We start from the raw sequence: 19,719 nt of genomic DNA, 5'->3' as shown, positions 1-19,719 counted from the left end.
GGATGCACAGGGGAAGCTAAGGGTCTGAAGGTGATGCCGGGATGCTAGTGGCAGCACTGGGATGCTAAGGCAGGTCCGGGGGACAGGATGCTGGGGAGTCTGGATCAGAACAGAGGATGGTCAGATGATGACGGTGGGAAATTAAAGCGGCGAGGAGAAGGAATGAGAGATACCGGGGAGCCTGGGGCAAGTCTGGGGGGACGCAGAAAGGATGACGGAAAGGACGCTGGAGAACCCGGGGCTGGGCGGGAGCGTGTCGGGGAGGTGACGGGAGAACACCGGGGAGCCCGAGGAAGGACGGCGGGGTGCGGCGGGGCGGAGGCGCTCACCTGCCAGGAGCCGGAGGGGATGTCTCCGAAGCCGCCGGGACCGGCGGAGCCGTGGCAGCCGCGAGGCGGGCCGGAGCACCGCCACAGCAAGCCGAAGCCGGCGGCGGCTCTCCCGGGCGGCAGCAGCCAGGCCGGGGAGAGGAAGGCGGCGGCGCAGGCGGCCAGGAGCCCCGCGGAGAGCAGCGCCCAGAAGCAGCCGACGCCGCTGCACATGGTGCGCCGGCGGGGCAGGGAGCCCGTGCCTCGCGCCGCCCCCGCGCCCGCCACCGGCACCGGCACCGACAGCATCGGCTGCGCCGCAGCGCGGCCGCGCAGCCGCCGCGGCGCGGAGCGGCCGCCGGGGCCGGGCGCGGGGCCGGCAGCGCTGCCCGCGCCCCCTGCGCGCCGTCTGCGCGTCGCTCCCCCCCCGAACGGGGCGCGGCTGAGGCCGGGCGCGGTTGCGACACCCGCGGCGGGCGGGGTGGGGAGGGGAGTCCCGCGGGGCGAGCGGCGCCCCGTCACCTGCGCGCACGTTCGGAGGGGTTACGGCGTTTCGTCGCCGCAGCTAGCGGCTCTCCGCGTGCGGAACGGCTCCGCAAAGAGTTGCCGTTTGTGGCGTTATTTTCAGCTCCGAAAGCGCTGCGGCTCCGGGGCTGCGCCTTCCCGGGGAGCGAGAGGGGGGGGTCCCTGCTCCGTGACCCTGCACAGCTCATCTGGGGGCGCATCGTGAAGGGATTCTGGAACGCACGCACGGTGCGCACACCCGATGAGCCTTCCGGACGTCCACAGCACGGGTCCGGGTCCCGGAGCAGGGATAGCGTTACCATTGCATCGTGTGGCTTTCCCTACAGCGCGTGAAACGCAGAATGATCGCCGGGAACTGGGGCTTTGAATCCAAACGGTGCGCCTCCCAGCGCTGACGGGTTGATTTTAGCAGTCACCGTGAAACTTCACGGATCGGGCAGGTTTGGTTCTGCCCCGCAGTACGCGCTGAGCATCAGTGCTCGCGTCCCGCAGATCTGACTGCTCTCATCGCCCCAAAGGAGCCCCCAGCTGCCCCCAAGCGGGCAGAGCCCTTTGTAAACACGGCATAAAATCGTTTATTCTGCCCCAGTATTTTCAAACATGCTTCAGGGTGTTATTGCCCACTGAGATGAAGCAGAGATGAGGGTACCAGGACAGATTTTTGTGGGAAGGGAAGGGAAGGGAAGGGAAGGGAAAGGGAAGGGAAGGGAAGGGAAGGGAAAGGGAAGGGAAGGGAAGGGAAAGGGAAAGGGAAAGGGAAAGGGAAAGGGAAAGGGAAAGGGAAAGGGAAAGGGAAGGGAAGGGAAAGGGAAAGGGAAAGGGAAAGGGAAGGGAAGGGAAAGGGAAAGGGAAAGGGAAAGGGAAAGGGAAGGGAAGGGAAAGGGAAAGGGAAAGGGAAAGGGAAGGGAAGGGAAAGGGAAAGGGAAGGGAAGGGAAGGGAGAAGAAAAGGAAAAGAAGATCTTTCCCTTCAGATCTGGGCTCGTGGGTTCGGTGCCCACCGGGCAGCCCGCAGCGTTCCGGTACCGCACGCAGCAGCCGAGGGCCGCGCTCCCTCTCGCGGTGCGCGCTGGGAGCGCCCCGAAGAGGAGCGCGGAACGAGCAGCGCTTCGCTGCCGAGCCCTCAGACGGAGCATCGGGGATGCAAGCGCTGCGCTGCTTCTGGGGATGTCTTGCTGCACGGGGATGTGTCCTTTCCTCGCATTGAAAAACGCTGTGCGCGCTTTCAGACGCCCTGGGTGCAGCCATCCTGCTGGGACTGCCGTGTTGTGTTTCACACAGTTCTGCACTGCGCTCCCACGTTCACGTTTTGCCCCTGACGTGTCAGACAGCCGCCCCCCAGCCCTCACTTGTGCCAGTCCCCCACCTGCAGCAGGCCTTCCTGCTCAGCCACACGCTGAGCGGCAGGAGACGAGGAGGGACTGCAATGTTTGAATGGAATCACTTTGGTTTCCTACGTGGGATAATTGCCTTCCTTTGAAATCCATTCATATCCATTTCTGTTACAGCGTTCCCAAAGTAGTGAGAAATCGACGTATGAGATGGAATCCCAACACCACGTAAATGCGTGTAAGTAAACGAGTGTCTGTTCTGTCCCTTCGGTTCTCATTCATTCTGTTCTCTTGTGAGAACTGGAAAAAGCCCAAAACACGGTTTGTTATACATGTGGTTTTTGAGTGCTGTAATTGAGCTGGGCAGTTCCCTGTGATTAATTATCTGTGAGTCAAAGACACCAAGCTATCAACAAAGTCTTGTTCTGCTTTATTAATTCTGTCCAAACAAGCACATCCCACGTAAATCTTTTCATGTACAAAAGCTTGTTTAGTTTGCAAGCTATAGAGAGGGAAATATTACCAAGCAATGATACCTTTCTATTTTCCTTTGAATAGTTTAATTTAGGGAGGTGTCCTCGAACAGCTCTGATGTTGGCCAACCTATGTCCTGAAGTCATATTTCAACTGATTACTCCGTTAATTAATCTGTCATGTTCTGTTACAAACTCCATAACCTGATGCTTCTCATGTTCCCCGTTCCAATCTCCAGGGTCTGAGGCTGAAAGATGAACCGTGGATTGGAGCTTCAGCCTTTCTGCACATTCCCAAAAGGGGGAGATAATTTCAGTCCAGTAAATGTAATTCATGCCAAACATGCTTGTAGCTCGAGGTTTCATCAATTATCTAGGATCTGATAAAAAGATAATTGAATTATCCCGAGGCCTTTGACAGATTTTGGATTAGTCTGTTGGAAAAGGAGCCGCCGCTTGAAAGTTAATTGCAAAATAAAAGGTCTTCTTCATCAGGTGTGATGGGGGATGCCTACAGTTTACCCTCCCAACAGCACGGTGCCAGCTGGCCGGGTCCCTTCCAGCCCTGCCTTCCTGATGGCAAAACAGCCACCTCACAGCTGGCAGCGCAGCCTCCTGGGACTGCGTGTCCCAGCATGGAAGGGTCCGGGCTGACTGAACAGAAACATCCAAACCAAAGCTGTTTGTTTAGAAAGCTTGCTTGCTCACTTCCACCACCACACAACTGTGTTAGTGGTGACCCACGGGCCCGGCAATAGGAGGAAGACGTGTCAAAAAAAGGATCAGGCTTCCATAGGATGTTCACCAGCAGCGGCAGCTCAGCCAGCACGTGATTCTGCAATGCAGCACATCCTGCCTCAACCCCAGCAAACACAGTGAAAACCTCCTGGTGACCCGCAGGCCTGGAGCCCCTCAGCACTGCAGCACGGGCAGAGCTGGCAGCTGTGCGTTGCCCTGGGGGTGCTGGAGGTCAGGCTGGGGTGCAGCTCTGGGTTCCAATGCTGACAGATGTTCATTTCACCTCCCCTCTGTGATTCACCCCGTTCCTTCTGATTGTTCACCTGCTGGATATTTGACTTTATTACCAACCTCTCCGGTTACGCACTAATTAAATAATTCGGCTCATTATGCAAATCACCTTCCTCGAGCTGGCCTCTGGGCACGCACAGAGCCGTATCAAAGAGCACCAGTTAGCAGAAATAACATTCAAAGCGAACAAGCTGCAGAGCGCTGCCGAGCTGTGCCTCCTGCCTGAGAGCCGGCAGCGCCGCGCAGGTCCCCGCACAGCTCTTATGCAATTAATGAGTGTTAATTAGCGAGAGCCGGGCTGGCGGCACCGCAGGACCCACGTGACCCACAGCACAGCACCGCACAGCGCCCCCCAGCGTTAGAACCGCCGGTGCGGCTGAACACAGACGGAGCCCTTCCCAGCTCAGCGCATGGCGGACAACTCGGGATTTCTATGAAGGACGCGGGCTCCTCCGCCCCGTTCCTCGCGGCCAAAGAGGGCATTCTGAGGCCGCACCTCGGTGATCCGGCCTTTCCGAGTCGCCCGGTTGCATTCCCCGCCCGGCCGGGCCGCGCTCCGCCCTCTCCCAAGATGGCGCCGCGCTTCGACGCCCCGCGCGTTGCCCTCTTCTAAGATGGCCGCCCCGCTCCGTGCCCTCTTCTAAGATGGCCGCCCCGCGCCGCGGATTGGCCGGCCGCCCGAGGGCGGGGGGGAGCGGCCGCATCCCGACAGGCTCCGCGCACCGCCGGCCGGAAGAGGGAGCGGGGCGGTTGTTGACAACATGGCGGCCGCTGGCGCCTCCGCGGGAGGAAGAGGCGGAGGGAGAGGCGGCGGCGGGCGGGGGAAGGCGCCTCATTCATAGGGAGCCCGGCTCGCTGCCCGCGTCCCCCCGCCCCTTCCTCTCTCCCTCCCGGCGGCCGCTTTGCCCCCTCCCCGGCACCATGTCCTTCTTCAGGCGGAAAGGTAGGGGAGGGCCGCGGGGGGGCAGGCGGGCGGGCAACCTCGAGTGCCGCTCTCCTGGCCGCGGCCCGGGCACTGCGCGGAGCTGAGGGAGCGGCCGGGGTTGGGTCGGGCCGCGCGGGGCTCTCCGAGGTGCGGCTTCGCCATTCCCGGCGCTGCTGGGCGGAGCGCCGCTGGCGCCTCGCTGCTCCGTGCGGCGCTGTTGGGGACGCGGCGCTGCGCTTTGCGGCCGAAGCTCCGGCGGAAAGAGGAACCGAGCTGTGCTGAGGTCTTTGTAACGACGACGGGAATCGGCGCCGCAGGGTCCCGTGAGTTGTTTTGCGGGTGTTACACGATGCAGGTCGAGCAGGGCTCCAGAAACGCGGGGTTGCAGTAACGCGCTTCGGGTCATTTTAGCAGTTGTGAACCGCTGCGGGTTTTGTGAGTGCCGTCATCCTTTTGGAGCTGTCTGCGTATTGAAGTGGAGCTGCAGATCTAAACGTCTGTGTTGTCCGTAAGCAAACTGCTCCAAGCTGCTTCTGCTGCGCCTGCCGTGGGGGGGTGGGGTGGCTGATGTGAGGGACTGAAGGGCCCTCCTGTGCTGAACCATCAAACAGCCTCGGTTTCCATGAGGACTTTCTCACCAAAGAAGCACTGCAGTGCATGATAGTGTCTGCGCCGTGCTTTAGTGGAAGAATCTCTGGCCTCAGAAGCACAACAGGAGCTGAATGACCCAGGGAGGCACTGTTAAAGGCAGGAAATGATTGAGCTTTCATCCAGGTTGTATGTGGATTGATATTGTTTTGTTTATCTGCATTAAAGGTACTTTAGATAAGAGCTCAAACTGCAGCTGGGGGAGCAGCAGCAAATAAATGCTTATGATAAAACTGCAGACCCGCAGGCCAAAACTGGACAAAAGCTCCGCTGTCATTGTGCTGGACTCCTGTTCTTTAAGAGGATACAGTGTGGGGTATAAATGAAAACAGGTGGTTTTTTTTCTGAATGAAATGATAGCAGCGTGTGCACAGAGAGGTTGGCAGTGTGACCCAGGAGTTTGTATTAGCAGCAGTGTGTGGGGAATGAGGGAGGAGCCGAGTGGCTGGTGGGAAGGAATGAGCAGAGGAAGGTGGGCACGTGGAGGACTCCTCTGCTGAAATGTGGGAATCATTGTCAGAAGTTAAGGTTCAATTTGATGAGTGAACTCTTTGTGTCCTTAAAGAGAGAGGAAGTTGGTAACGCCGCATGCGGGTTGCCTTGTCTGTGTTGTGGCTCAGTGTTATTTCAGACATGTGAAATGTGGATTTCTTAGTGATGTCTCTCCCTCACATCAGTACGCATGGGGTTATGTAAAAGCTGGTTGTTGTCACTGCTTGTGTCCAGGTTGGATTTGGCTGTAGGAGGTCAGTTTAAAGGAATCCATGTCTTGTGGCTGCAGCTGAAACCTTTCTGTGTCTGGGAATGTGGAAACCACCGACTTAAACCTCCCTGAGGGCTCCATCCTGCCCTGCCCGCTCCCCATGCAGGCCGGCAGTGGTGGTGCGGCCGTGCAGCCCGTTATGTAACCAGAGCTGATGGTTCCCTTTAAAATATTTAAAACACTTCAGTCGAAGTTGGAAGCATTTTTTAAAAAATCTCCTCATGTTTTATAATGTAAATGTTTGATTGGAGTCAGTTACTACTCACAGATCTGTCTGGGAGGTGTCCAGAATCAGTGCTCAGGGATGAGCTGGGTGTTAACTTGGCCTGGCCCTGGCTCTGCACACACTGCTGCTCTCCTTTTCTTTCCAGGCATGACTTGTGGCTCAGAGAGCACCTGCTGGTGCACTGCTCTTAAAAAACATCTGTCCCATCCTTTCCCATCAGTGCTGTTTATTGAAGTAACCTTGAACCTAGCCTTGCTTCAATCACTTGGGCAGCACCTTTCCAGATCATCATCCTAATGTCGTGTGTTTCGTTAGACTTAGTTTATGAATGAGAAGGATTTGCTTTGGAAATTAAAGCAGCACAACAGCTTTGGAAAGCCATCAGTTCTGAGATGTGCAGATTTAAGATCCGTTTGAACAAGGTGATGGCTTGCATCTTCCTTTGATACTTGCTGAAGTTAGAAATGTCACGTTCGTTCTCTGGTGGATGCCTTTTGTCACTCAAAATAGCAGTAATGTTTCCCTTCATGTTTTACAGTGAAAGGCAAAGATCAAGAAAAGACCACAGATGTGAAAGCAATTAAAAGTAAGATCAATATTTATTTCATTTATAGCATCAGATCTTTACTGTCATCTGCCACTTTTGTTTTACTGCTGGGAGGACTTCCTTACAACTGAGCAAAACGTGGTCTAAGCCTTAAACACAGAATGGACCCTACTTGGTTCTGTTCTTCAGTGCTCGTAGCTCCGCTCTTTCCCAGCCAATCTGCTGTATCTAGAAATATGAAATTAAGTCAGATGTGAGCTTCAAGGCAGAGTAATCACAAAACTCAGTCACCTTGCAAGGAGCGGCTGCTCCTTTTCTAAGCTGAATTCCTTGTGAAGTTCCTTGCTTATTTGTTGTGTCCTTTGCAATTTTGATGCTTAGATTTAGAACAACCTCGCCTAAAGTGTTTGTAATGGATGTTTTAGTCCTCCTGTTCTGCTGCTTCAAGTGATCTGTCACAGTGCTGTATAAGTGTGAAATCGTCAGCTCCTGTCATCTCACGTCACCAAATGGGGAATAAAAATAAAGTGATGCAGCATGAAAGTCAAGAACACCAACTTCCCTGACACCTTGATGAGGTGCATCACGATGAAGTAGTGCTGAGATAGTGTGTCATCTGACTCGCTTATTTTTAACAGGAGAGGTGTGAGATGTCCTTGCCTGACATGCTAATGAAATGCAGCTTCCCATGAGCTTTTGAAACTGGCCTCGCTGTGCCACGCTGCTTTTTTCCAGCTCTGTCACCAAGCAATAATTAGTTGATGCTTTTAATGTGTTTGAGTTTTGTATGAGGGAATTTTTTGTGCTCTTTTGGCTCAAGTAGGCAGCCATGTTTTAAAAGAACTGAGGGATGCTATACTCTTGCAGCCCCTCTGGTTTATTCTGGGAGTGCTTCATGTTGGATAATGCATAGAAATGGTGGTAGGGTCCTTTTCTTTTAATCACTGCTGTCTTAATTCCAGCTCCAGTACCTGTACATTCCCCTCAAAGAAGCACTAGAAATCATGCCTTGCTGGAGGCTGCAGGACCAAGCCATGTGGCAATTAATGCCATCTCTGCCAACATGGACTCTTTTTCTAGCAGTCGGACAGCTGCCCTTAAGAAGCAGCCAAGTCACATGGAAGCTGCTCATTTTGGAGACTTAGGTAAGGCTTCATTTGTTCTTCAGGACTGTCAGCAATTTCTTTTCTTTTTCCTTTTGCACGTTACTGGTGTGCTCCTTATCTGTTGGTTTTCAATCAAGCAGAGTAGGTAACTGAAACATTTCTCAGCCATTTCAGTGGTGTCTGTGTTAGCCTGGAAGGATTTTGAGCAGGCAGTAAGTTCATTGACTGTTTGGTTTCTCTTACAAGAGGTGCCTTTGCCTTGTGGACCATCAGATAGAATCATCTCTTTGCTGCCTGTATTTTTATATTGAATACAAACGTCTGTGGCACAGTATGGAGTCATTCCTGTGCTGTTTTTCTTTAGGCAGATCGTGTCTGAATTATCAGGCCCAAGAGACCAAATCAAGCCTTTCGAAGACCCTTGAACAAGTTCTGCAGGACAGTGTAGCCCTCCCTTATTTTATCCAGTTTATGGAACTGCGCAGGATGGAACACTTGGTTAAGTTTTGGTTAGAGGCTGAGAGCTTTCACTCCACGACGTGGTCCCGTATAAGAGCACACAGCCTGAACACAGTTAAGCAGAGTTCGCTGGCGGAGCCGGTGTCGCCCTCAAAGCAGCAGGAAATTGCATCTTCTTCTCCCCCTGGGTTGCTTGAGGAGAGACTGGAGGATGCTAGCACTGTCCATCTGCTCAGGACCAGATCAGTGACTCCAGACAAGAACGACAGAACTTGCAACAGCCGGAACCACGTGCTCTCAGGTCAGGAGAGCGACGATACCAGCGTCCTTTGTCTAAGAAAATCCGAGACAGGGACACATTCTGTTCCAGCTGACCATCAAGAATCTTCCAAGCTTACAGTATCAAATAGAAACAGTCCCTCATCTGCACTGAAAGACTTGTCAGGAAAACTAATGAAAAGTAAGTGGTGCGTGTTCTCTGTTTTGAAAAAGGTGGGGAATGTGCAAGATGAGCTGTCTGGGTGCTCATCTCGTCTTAATAAGCGTGGTGTGATGCTGTGAGGAGGGAAATCATTTTGTATGTCAGTAAGTGGCTGTGTCAGCTGATAGTCAATGTAAGCGCTGTGTATTTTTACTGGTTGTTTAAAAATAAATGTGCTGCTGAAAAATCATTACATACTCTGATCCTCTGCGTGTGGCCATAAGAAACAAAGATGAACGTTGCACTGTCTGGTGTTTCCTCACTCATCCCACTCCATGACTTAAGAGAATTGTAGGAAATTTGGAGAGTGGGGCTGAGAACTGATGATGAACTTTCCATGGAAGGTAAATATCCTGTGTAACATAAAGTTGGTTACAAAAGCATTAGTACCTACGTGTTCATTAGAAAAGACTTGTAGGAATGTTGTATGGAACGTACTGTTCTTATTCTTGGATTTATTTGATAGAGTTCCTTCCCTTGTAACTGATTATTCTCATTTGGAGTCCACCTCTTCAGAGGCTACTGGAAGTAAGGATGCCCTTGAAATACTTATTTTTCATAGTAAGCTACATGCACAGTAACCTGTTTCTTTACTCTGCATCTACTCAGTCCTCCTTCATTTTATGCAAGTCTGCAGTCAAAAAGGAAACACTCCTTTCTTCATAGTGGTTCCTTTTGTTTGCTCAACTGTTTCCTTGTGTTGCATCCCTTTCTCTTACTGTTTGCCTTTCTCACATAGTTACTTGTCATATCCCTTCAGAATACATAACCTCAGCCCCAAAGCATCTTAAGCAAACAGTGATGCTCTAGAAAGCAGAGGTGTGACTGCTGGGGCTGAGGGGAGCAGCTGAGGATAAGGGCCCTCTTCTGTTTGGTGGTAGGGAATTTGGAGCTACACTGCTGCGGTCCTCCTCACTAGAAGGTCTGTGCTAGCTTTGTTGTGGCCTGGCTGGAGACAGCACAGCCACAGCAGCTTGCTGATAGCAAAGTGTGGAGTAAGGAGCTGAAAGCTTCGTGGGAAGGAGGCTGTCACTGCTGGTCAGATGCTCGCTTTTCTGAAGAGCAGGTGTTTGTTTGTCGTTCACTCCTTTTTAGACATGTGCTGGTAATACAGTTTGATCCTGTGTTTCTTTCTTGTAGGTATAGAACGGGATGCAGTTAGTACTTTTACCAAATATATTTCTCCAGATGCTGCTAAACCAATACCTGTTACAGAAGCGATGAGAAATGACATAGTTGGTAAGACTGCATTCTGCTTATTAATTTTAGAGCTTCCACGTAATGATCTATTTCTGGAATCTTCAGAAAGTAGTGCCAGTGTCTCTTGAAAGGCCTTTTTGTATGGTCAGGGCCAGCTGATTCCAGCAGGTTTGAAGTGCAGTATTTCATGAACTAGCCATTGCCCATCTTTCAAGCCAGTAAACCAACTGTGCGTTACAACTAAGCTGTTCTTTCTTTACAGCAAAAATCTGTGGGGAAGATGGACAAGTGGATCCTAACTGCTTTGTTACAGCACAGTCCATAGTGTTTAATGCAATGGAACAAGAGTAAGTGGTGTGCGTTGTCCTTTGCAAAAGGTGGTCCCATTAAAAATGCTTATCAAGACTTAAAACATTGTATGGTGCACTTGTAACTGTGTTCAGATCTCTGCCTGCAAATCTGCTCTTGGGATTGCTTGCTGAAGTTGTGTTTGTGTGATATTACTGCACTCTGTGTGTTGTTCTCACGTTGTTTGTGTACCCTGTGCTGTTTCTGTCTGACTGAAGGCTTCTGGGGCAAGAGGGAACTGGTTCACAAAGTGCATTTAATGCTGTTGACCCTTAATAACAAATTGTTGCTCTGCCTGCAGGCACTTTAGTGAGTTTCTGCGAAGTCATCATTTCTGTAAATACCAGATCGAGGTGCTGACCAGTGGGACTGTTTATCTGGCTGACATACTTTTCTGTGAATCAGCTCTGTTCTACTTCTCTGAGGTGGGTGTTAGGTTTTGGGCTTGTATTTCTTGTCCCTTTCCATTTGATAGAGAATAACTCGTTCCTTGAAAGCTGCAATACAGACACCTTAAATATAACCAGAGAGATGAGGTGTATCATTTCCCTGGCTTATGTTTAAGTGTAGTTGAAATGGATTGGGCTGTTCTTGTCCATGTGTAGAGCAATTTCACATCCAAACCTTTATGCTGTATTGTAGAACAAGTATTTGTATCTTCAGTTCAGTGACCACTTCTGTGTGACTGTGCTTTGTAGGAGCTCTGATGTGGACTTCTTAATCTTGTCCTATGAAGCAGTGACTTGGAGAGCATTAAATGTAGATAAATTCTGGTTTTAATACTTGAAGAGGGCACTGGGCTGAAGTGATAGGTTGAATGATTGTTGTGTGGTCCTGTACCAGCATAGCATGAAAACAGATTCTTGTCTGTCTGTCATACAGCACAAACAAGCAGTGGGATGGGATGGGTTTGTGTTAATTGTAGTTGCTTGCTGAAACTTTGTTTTTTAATTTTCCCTTCTAGTACATGGAGAAGGAAGATGCAGTCAATGTATTGCAGTTCTGGTTGGCAGCAGATAACTTCCAGTCTCAACTTGCTGCCAAAAAAGGCCAGTATGATGGGCAAGAGGCACAGAATGACGCCATGATTTTATATGACAAGTGAGGGAGTTCAACAATTACCTTTCTGAAGCTCTGGTTTTGTCCTTATACTTCTGTGTTGCACAGTGAGAGAGGAGCTTTTAATTTGCAGACGGTGCTCTGCAGCTGTGCACTGCTTTGCTGTAATGTTATTTAGATGGCTTCTGTGTGTGTGCACAAAAACCCAGAGTTTTCCTCATACACGAGGAGAAAATCCTTGTAAAGACTTTGTTCTTTAAACAACAAACAGAATTCTAAGGACTTGATTGCTAAAGCAGATGTGTAAGTGCAGAAGAATCTAACTTTCCGATTCTCTTAGCCATTACTCGTGGACTATAAGTGCTTTCACCATACATAGTAAAAGCAACACAGAGCTTGTTTTTAATGTTCCAAAAGATTTTTTATTTTTAAGGAAATGTCCAGACTTCAGTAGTGTTACTTCTTTATTTTGGGTTTCAGCTTAGTGCTGCTGGAGGATGGACATAAGAACTGCTTCTGGAAGCCTAATTGTGAGGCTTGTTATCAGAAGCTTGCTGGCAACCTATTCTAATATGAAGTAAAAGTTGAAGAAGGAAAGAACTTGCTTGTGTTGCTTCCACCCCTTTCCTCCCCCCCCTTCATTAACAAACTCAGTTTTTAATGAGCAAATGCTGCTTCACAGTTATGGATATTTTCTGCTTCATTCCTGTTTCTCTGTTACAGAGCTGTGTGTCAGGCTCTGCTCACTGATGATCACACTGTGCTTTGTTTGTTCTATCCCTACCTTCAGGGAAAGGCTTTATCAAAGCTGTTTTGTGAGCTGGAGACTTTTTTTCCTCCCTGCCCTTAGTTGATAGGAGCTGTGCATGCGTTTTGAAGCCAGCACCATCTAGTGGCTGCAGTGGCGTTAAAGGCCTCTGGTGGAAAAGGGGCAGGTATTCAGCATTGGCAAAACTTTGCAAACCCTTTCGTGTTGTCTTCTCCTGTCTGGTGCTGCAGGTACTTCTCCCTTCAAGCCACGCATCCTCTTGGGTTTGATGACTCTGTGAGGTTAGAGATTGAATCCAACATCTGCAGGGAAGGTGGGCCTCTCCCTAACTGTTTCACTACTCCCCTACGGCAGGCCTGGACCACCATGGAGACGGTGAGACACCTCCTTCAGACAGGTTTTGGCAGTTAGTAGAGATGATGGGGAGATTTCTGCAGTGTCAGGCATTCCTTTTAGCATCTTTGCCTCGTCCTGTTGTTTTAATGACTTCCTGTTTGCATAGGTAATACAGCAGTATTAGTGAAGTTTGCTAGCATGTTTTCTCCAGCCTGACTTGAAAAGATGGCAAGGTGTGGTTTTGAGCATTGTAGCAAAATGGCTGTGAGCCTGCTGGGTGCTCAGGCCTTTCCCGAGGGGAAAAAAAAAGTCTGAGTTTCAGTTCCTGGTTGTGGGGCTCTGGTTACTGTCTAGCAATTTGTTTCATTTTGCAGCAGAACTGAAAGTAACGCAGTAGCTAATCCAGCTTAATTCCTTGTGGGAACGCGTGTGCCACCCACACTAGGGCTGAGGTGTTCGTGTGTCCCTTCTGTTCTACAAGAGACCTATGGGAATTGTGCAGGACAGCCTTGATTAAAGAGGACTTCTTCTGTCTCTCAGGTTTTTTTGCCTGGTTTCTTGTCCAGCAACCTTTATTACAAATACTTGAATGATCTTATCCATTCAGTTCGAGGAGATGAATTTCCAGGAGGAAACATTGCACTGAGTATTCAAGGGCCTGGTGGCTCTCCGGACAGTGATTCCATAGGGGGCTCGGATGGCTCTGCCTCCCAGGTAGGAGCTGTTTTGATTCCTTTCTGGTGAATGCTGCAGTCATGTTGGCATTGCTGGGCAGGGCACCCTGATAGTTGATCAGCCATAACTGGAGCTGTGTGCTTCTCCCTTTGCAGCACTGTGTAGAAACAAGAACGTGCCTTGGTTTCTGTTGGCTTTACGCAGTGCACATCTCAGTGACATAGGAAAGGTGTCTGCCCTGTGCAGTGCCCTGGTTGGGGGTCAGCATCTTTTGGTATTACCTTTTGGGGTGCTGCTTCCTGAGAACCATGTTCCTCTGTGGGCCTGACTTAAGACACAGGCAGTGGAGCACATCCCATTCTGCAACCATCCAAATAACATCAGGGAAACCCTTCGACCAGGGGTTCTCTGTTCCAAAAATTCTAGCTTTTCGTAATTCAAATGTGGGCAAGGGAAAAGATGAGCAGATTCCAGTTTATCTGTAACCAGGCCAGCTTGCAAGTGCAGGCCCAGCTGAGAGCAGAAAAGCCAAGCAGGATCTGCTTCTGCTGAATTGCTTTTACTGAATGCTGCAGTGCTACCAGGGGGCTTAATGTGGTATGTAGACCAGCAATCCTGACATGCTGTGTTTCCTGCAACCTGGAAGCAGCACTTCTGCTTTCACTAATTTTGTCCTTCCTGGTGAAATGGGAGCAAAATCTGTGTTCTTGAATTATCCTGCTGCCTGATAGAAAGAGGAGGAGAAACTGCTTGCAACTGACTTGCTTGGAAGGTTTAGGGAATGCTTTGTGCTGTACATTCTTACTTATCTGAGTAGGAGAATCTCCAGTGCTCTGCATGTTTCTGCGTAACGAACAGCACTTACACAGACCAGCAGGAAAGCTTGCAGCTTGCCAGGCAGCTGCTGTAGTGTTTGTTCTGAGCTGAGGTGCTTTCAGTGCTTGTAGATTGCTGTGCATTTGTGTTCTCCCTGCTGGTGCTCGAATGTTTCCTTATTTTTTTTTTTTCATAATCTCATATAAGTGCTCCAGACCAAAAGATAAATATTGTTCTCTGTTTCTGGGGAAGCACAGTGTTGGGGAGTTGCTCTCCAAGGACGTGAGAGGGATGAGTGAAGCAAACAAATAATGGCCATGCACACGCAGATCTGTTGGGCTGATAATGCTTAGCTAGCAGCCTGCTATCTGTATGTGTGTGCTGACCTGCACGTTGTGCCTGGTGGCTCTGTGTAAATATCATCCTCTGTTTATAAACAGTGTTGTGCTGCATGAGGAGCTCACCTTAGTGGAGATGCTCTCTAATTCTGTTGTGCTTGTATAGAGATGTCTGGAGGTTTACCTCGGTGTAAAAGCTCTGAAGTAGTAATTAAGTGTTAAGAAGCTACTAGTTGTTAGCACTGGGCACTAATGCTGAGAATTCTTGTTTCTAGTCCAATGTCAAAAAGGCTAATGTTAAAATCCTGAAAAATTTTGATGAAGCAATAATTGTAGATGCTGCGAGTCTGGATCCAGAATCTTTATATCAACGAACGTATGCAGGGTAAGGTTCAGTGTCTCGTTCTTCCTAGCATGTGTTTCATGTCTTTCTCATTTTTGCCATGTCCTTCTGCACTGAGAATGCACAAAGATACAAAATGTTGCAGTCTCAGTATATCTTAGTGTCTGAAAGTAAATTTCTGTAGTTAGTGTGTTTGAACACCAGTGTTGTAGTGAACATTGCTCTGGCCAGAATGGCAGCCAGAAATACTTGCATTAGGATTTCCTCCAGCTGTTACTCCTCTTGGAGTCAAAATACAGCAAAGCAGCTCCTATTTGGATTTCAACAGGAAAATAAAATGCATTTGATGCTGTAATGTAGAGCTCTGATTTCTCCCTGCTTCCATAAAAGAGAAAGGCTTGTGCTTCATTAGTAGGTTGCACTGCTGTTTTTCTGTTTAAGCTGTCATTATAAATCTCTTTTGCCCTGTGGGTCTCATGCAGAAATTTGTTTCTGTAGCTACTTTGCTTTTCTATTCCTTACCACTCTTCTGTTCCCTTAAGTACTGTAAGCTGTTTTCTCCTTCGTAATGTTTTATAATTCTGTAGAGCACTTGCTGGCACTGCCTGCTGATAGGATTGAGTCACAGAAGTATTTGCCTACTTCAAGTTTCTAGAATAATTTTAACTATAGACTCTTATGTTCAGATATGCAGGAAGGGAGATTTTTTTTCCCCCTGTGTCAATTTTAGGTGGAAATGGTGGTAACTGGTAAAATGCCAAATTTTCTGACACGGGTCTGTATAGTACTGATCTCTTCTGTTTTCCTGGTGGGTGACTTTCCCTGTGCTGAAGTTCTCTTGGAAACTGTGTGGTTCCATTCTTCCTTCTCTCTTCAGGAAGATGACATTTGGACGAGTCAGTGACCTGGGGCAGTTTATCAGAGAATCTGAGCCGGAGCCTGATGTCAAAAAATCAAAAGGTTTGCTTTCAGTGTCAGTAAACATCCACAGAACTTTTCCTTACTTCAGTCAAGATGATTCTCGACTCTGTCCAGCTCTGTTTAGTGCCAAACGGAGATGCTTAGGGAATTGTCCTGTTCTGAGGCAAAGCTCATCTCCAGCCATGTTCTCTAGCCAAGTCCTGCTTCTCTCATCCAGCTGGGAGTAGAGCAGCCCGGTGGAGCTGGAGCTCTCCATGGAACGTGGCAGGGCTGAAAGCCTCTTGCAGCTGAGCTGATCAAACCTTCAAAGGTTTGGTCTCAAAATGAAAAAGAACCTCAGCTCACCGCATGCTTCCCTTCCACTTTAGGATCTGCTGTTAATTCTGCTTTTCAACTCTGCTTTCTGGTAAAAACAAATGATTTGGACTTGCTGCCAAGAGAACCATGGCTCCCTCTGTTCCCGTCTTTCATGCCTCTCTGGTGTTCTCTGCCACCAGCAGCGCAGGCCATTCAGAAATGTAGGGGAAGTAGCTCCAATAAGGATGTGCCACAGAGCTTGCTAATACAGCTCTTTTTTTTGTCTCAACTAGGGTCCATGTTTTCACAAGCAATGAAGAAGTGGGTTCAAGGAAACACGGATGAGGTGTGTCCTCTTCTGTCTGCTCCTCGTGGCACACTTCACAGTCCAGATTAGGGAAGTGAAGTGTTCAGGTTCTTAATCCTGGCTGTTTCTCTGACTGTCTCTGATAACAGCAGTCAGAACTCTCAGGCTGTGTACCAAATACCTCACACCTGTGAGATGGTGTGGGGTTCTTTTTGTCCCCCCACCAGCGCTTGATGGTTTAACTGATAACATTAACAATGTGCTTACAGTCAACAGGGTTTTATTACAATGTCTTTAGTAGGAGTGGCAGCGCTCATGTTTTTTGCTTTTTGCTGTGATCTCTGTACACGGGTTACAGGCTGCATTTCTCCCCTCTGGAGGGGTTTGGAGAAGTATAAAAAATTCACCAAATTGTATTAAGCAGTAAATATTCCTATTAGTTGGATTGAATGCAGTGTGTGGAAGCCAAGTCCATTTGCATCAAGGGAAGATCTGCTTACAAGTCACCGTGTTGTGAATGTTAACTGCGTGTCTGAGGTTGAGAACGTGAATGATGCTGAGAATGCTGTATTCTCATTTAACAATTCCATGTGTTTGGGATGTTTTTCCATGGCAGGCTCAAGAAGAGATGGCCTGGCGGATAGCGAAGATGATAGTCAATGATGTCATGCAGCAGGCACACTGCGAGCAGCGCGCAGAGAAGGGCACAAAGGTAAGAGGTGGAAGGATGCACGCCTCCAACTGGCCTGAGCCAAGGTGTGGGAGGAGCAGAGCTCTTGCTTGCTTTCCTGGTGCCTCTGAATGCACGCTGCCAGGAGTTCAGACTTGTATGGTGTGAAGAACCGAGTGCTGGACTCCTTTCAGCCTGCGTACAGTGCTGTAGGAGTTTTGTAACATGTCTTCAGCGGCTCTGTGTGAGTCTGCAGCCGTGTTGACAAGCAGTTTAGTGTTGCATGTTGGTGTTTGATGCATGTTGGTGCCTACAGACTGGGCTCCAATCGCTGGCCCATAGCTTCACTATGTGACTTTTGATTTTTCTGCAGCAGTTCTGTTTAAATGACTTGCACAATAATTTCACCTAACAGCTTGGCTGCAAATCACATAATTCCAGTCTGACCAGATGAAAAGGTCACTCAGCACAATACTGGGAAATGTCAAGTGGCTGCACATGTTCTCGATTCAGTTAAGCATGTTTCTGTAAGCTGAAGACTGAGAGTAGCTTTTCTTTCTTTCCCAAACTCGTAAGCATACCTGGCTTTAACATCAGTGAGCACGAAATGTCTCTCTATTGAGTGACTGCTGTGTGTGTTTTAGGGTATGATGAACTCTAACCCTGCTCTTCCTTTTCCAGCTATGATTTTTAAGAATACCAGAACAGGAAACCTGGTTTTCTGCTTTGAGAATGAGTGAACTTTCCCATTTGGTGGATTCTTTAACACAGCCAATAAAAACAAAGCACTGTTACTCCAACTGCTGATAACTCCCTCGTTTATAAGGAAGAATTAAAAAGAAGCAATCCTGTACCTCCACTGTAGAGCGTGAAGAAACACTTTTTCCTGTTGTATGTGGCATTTAGCATGATGGTTTTTAGAGATGAAGAGATCATTGCTGAACGTGTCACTGAAAAACTGTGATCAGCTTCACAAATACTTGACCCTGTCTCAAAAAGACTCCTAGCAAAATATCTGGAAGGGGACACAAGCCGCAACAAGGAGGGGAGAGTTTTGCTGTAGTTTCTAGTTCTGCAGCCAGTGATTTTGTGACACGTGACTGCAGAGGCCATGGAAAGTGTCCCTGACGTTGGCCATTGGAGGAGCAAACCTGAAATGGTGAATTCATTTGGCAGTGAATGACCTAAAAATCTCTAAGTTTTTAATTTTCCTTACTTGAAATAGACGAGTATTCAACTGTAAGATAAATGTATTTTACTTCATAACTGCATTAACTTTGAAGGCAGCGTAGAATGATGAGGAGCAAGGCCTGGACGGTGTAACTCTTCTTGTCAAGCTCTGACAATGGCACACTTACATTCATCTCCTGCTTCTAACACAGCAGACTCGAGCAGACTTAAATCTGCTTGCGCTCCCCTCTGCTCTGAGCCTCGGCTGTGGATGCACACCATGTTTGAAGGAGATTCTACCCGCTAGACTGCTCCTTTTTTTTTTCTTTCCATCCCCTGAGCGAGGAACAAAGCAATTGCTGCCATGTGTTACTGCCATTCTGCATAGCTTGTTGTCCTCAAACAACATAGTATCTAATTCCAGATGTTTGGTTTACAAAGGAAAATAACTTTAATGACCTCTGACTGCCTTTTTCCTCACACTGTCAATACTTGCAACATACAAAACCTTTAAGTAAAGCCACAGCTTGAGGCAGCACCTCCATTTCTCCCAGCGAATTGATTTTTACAGAGTATCAAAGGCACTGTGTGTAACTCTGTTACATCGCTGCACTTTTAGCATACAACACTTCTACTTTGGGTTTCTTATTTTACTCATGATTGCTTTCTTTTTTCTTGAACTTGTGCAAAAAATCACTTTGCAAAAGAACTCAAATCATCTCCAGTGTTCCAGATATTTTGATTGACTAGCAAGTGTTATTCTGTTGCAATATTTGATTGTATAGAGAGACACTGTATTGTCTATATAAAAAAGAAAAGGCAAAAAGGCTGTGTATAGGTTTTTGGTACTATGTACCACCACTTATTTCTCTCATGCCCAAGTATTCATGTACTTAAAGCATACTATATTTAATTGTGTTTTGATTTAAAATATATAAATATTGAAATTTATGTCAATTTTCTGTTTTGATGGGATTTGAATTTAGATGTTGTTTTTTTTTAATGTAGGTCGGGGAGGTTCATAAAAGGGGTAAAATGTTGTCATGTTTGCCCTTTACGTTTGCAAGCATTTCTTAATCTTGTAATGGATGACACCGAATTAGGGATGATGCCTATAAATCTTAAACAAGTTTCTGAATTGGGGAGGGGGGAGTAGGGCTGTGTTGGGTGTCTCACTGCTGCCATGCCTGATGTCTCTGATGTGTGGAGAGCTGATGGAGAAAACCCAAGTCTGGGAAGGCCGAGTTCTGGCTGCTCTGCGCATTAGGGAGCACTGGTAGCTCTGAACCCGCTGTAGTGTGAAGTACTGAAGGATTCCTTCCTTAGCTTAAGGTGTGATTTGTGCAACGGGAACTGAGGTTGCTCACAAGGCTGGGCTGTGTGATCACATGTAGGGAAAGGTGCAGATGGACATCGTGCAGTGCTGAACTGCACGTGCATGGCTCTGGCTTGTGCGGAAACCTGAACAGCAACTTGCTTTGTGTTCACCACCGTTATTTCTTTTTCCTACTTTGGCCACATTCAGACCTCAGCAGCTACTTTGCTCTCCTAGCAGAGCACGTTTACAGATTACAGGCCCCAAGTTTGGGCCCTGATCACGTATTCTTTCAGCAGCTGCGCTGCAGACGAGACGAGCAACACGGAATTTATT

At 48.4% G+C, this 19,719-nt stretch overlaps 2 protein-coding genes across 3 annotated transcripts in view; one reads left to right on the top strand and one right to left on the bottom strand.

Moving 5' to 3' along the window:
• The window catches only part of LHFPL7 (LHFPL tetraspan subfamily member 7), a 53,136-nt gene extending 52,519 nt beyond the window's left edge, over window positions 1-617 (bottom strand). The window contains exon 1 of the mRNA XM_052689194.1: window positions 330-617. Within this exon, the coding sequence (XP_052545154.1) occupies window positions 330-617 (288 nt within the window). The remainder of the gene's footprint in view (window positions 1-329) is intronic.
• Window positions 618-4,390: 3,773 nt separating this feature from the next.
• Window positions 4,391-19,025, top strand: AKAP10 (A-kinase anchoring protein 10). Of its 2 annotated transcripts, XM_052689250.1 has the most exons (15): window positions 4,392-4,607; window positions 6,765-6,812; window positions 7,736-7,918; window positions 8,244-8,798; window positions 9,960-10,058; window positions 10,282-10,366; window positions 10,669-10,792; window positions 11,332-11,468; window positions 12,426-12,570; window positions 13,072-13,245; window positions 14,636-14,745; window positions 15,581-15,663; window positions 16,215-16,267; window positions 16,845-16,940; window positions 17,580-19,025. In XM_052689250.1, the coding sequence occupies exons 1-15, from the start codon at window positions 4,586-4,588 to the stop codon at window positions 17,583-17,585; spliced, it is 1,920 nt and encodes a 639-aa protein (XP_052545210.1). In that variant the 5' UTR covers window positions 4,392-4,585; the 3' UTR covers window positions 17,586-19,025. The 2 variants fall into 2 exon arrangements, with proteins under 2 accessions (XP_052545209.1, XP_052545210.1); XM_052689249.1 differs by lacking the exon at window positions 17,580-19,025 and having other exon boundaries at window positions 4,391-4,607; window positions 16,845-17,573.
• The last annotated feature ends 694 nt before the right edge of the window (window positions 19,026-19,719 follow it).

Source organism: Tympanuchus pallidicinctus, unplaced genomic scaffold, assembly GCF_026119805.1.
Source record: "Tympanuchus pallidicinctus isolate F22 unplaced genomic scaffold, pur_lepc_1.0 scaffold24, whole genome shotgun sequence".
Classification (NCBI taxonomy): Eukaryota; Metazoa; Chordata; class Aves; order Galliformes; family Phasianidae; genus Tympanuchus; species Tympanuchus pallidicinctus.
This window is presented reverse-complemented; position numbering and strand designations above follow the sequence as displayed.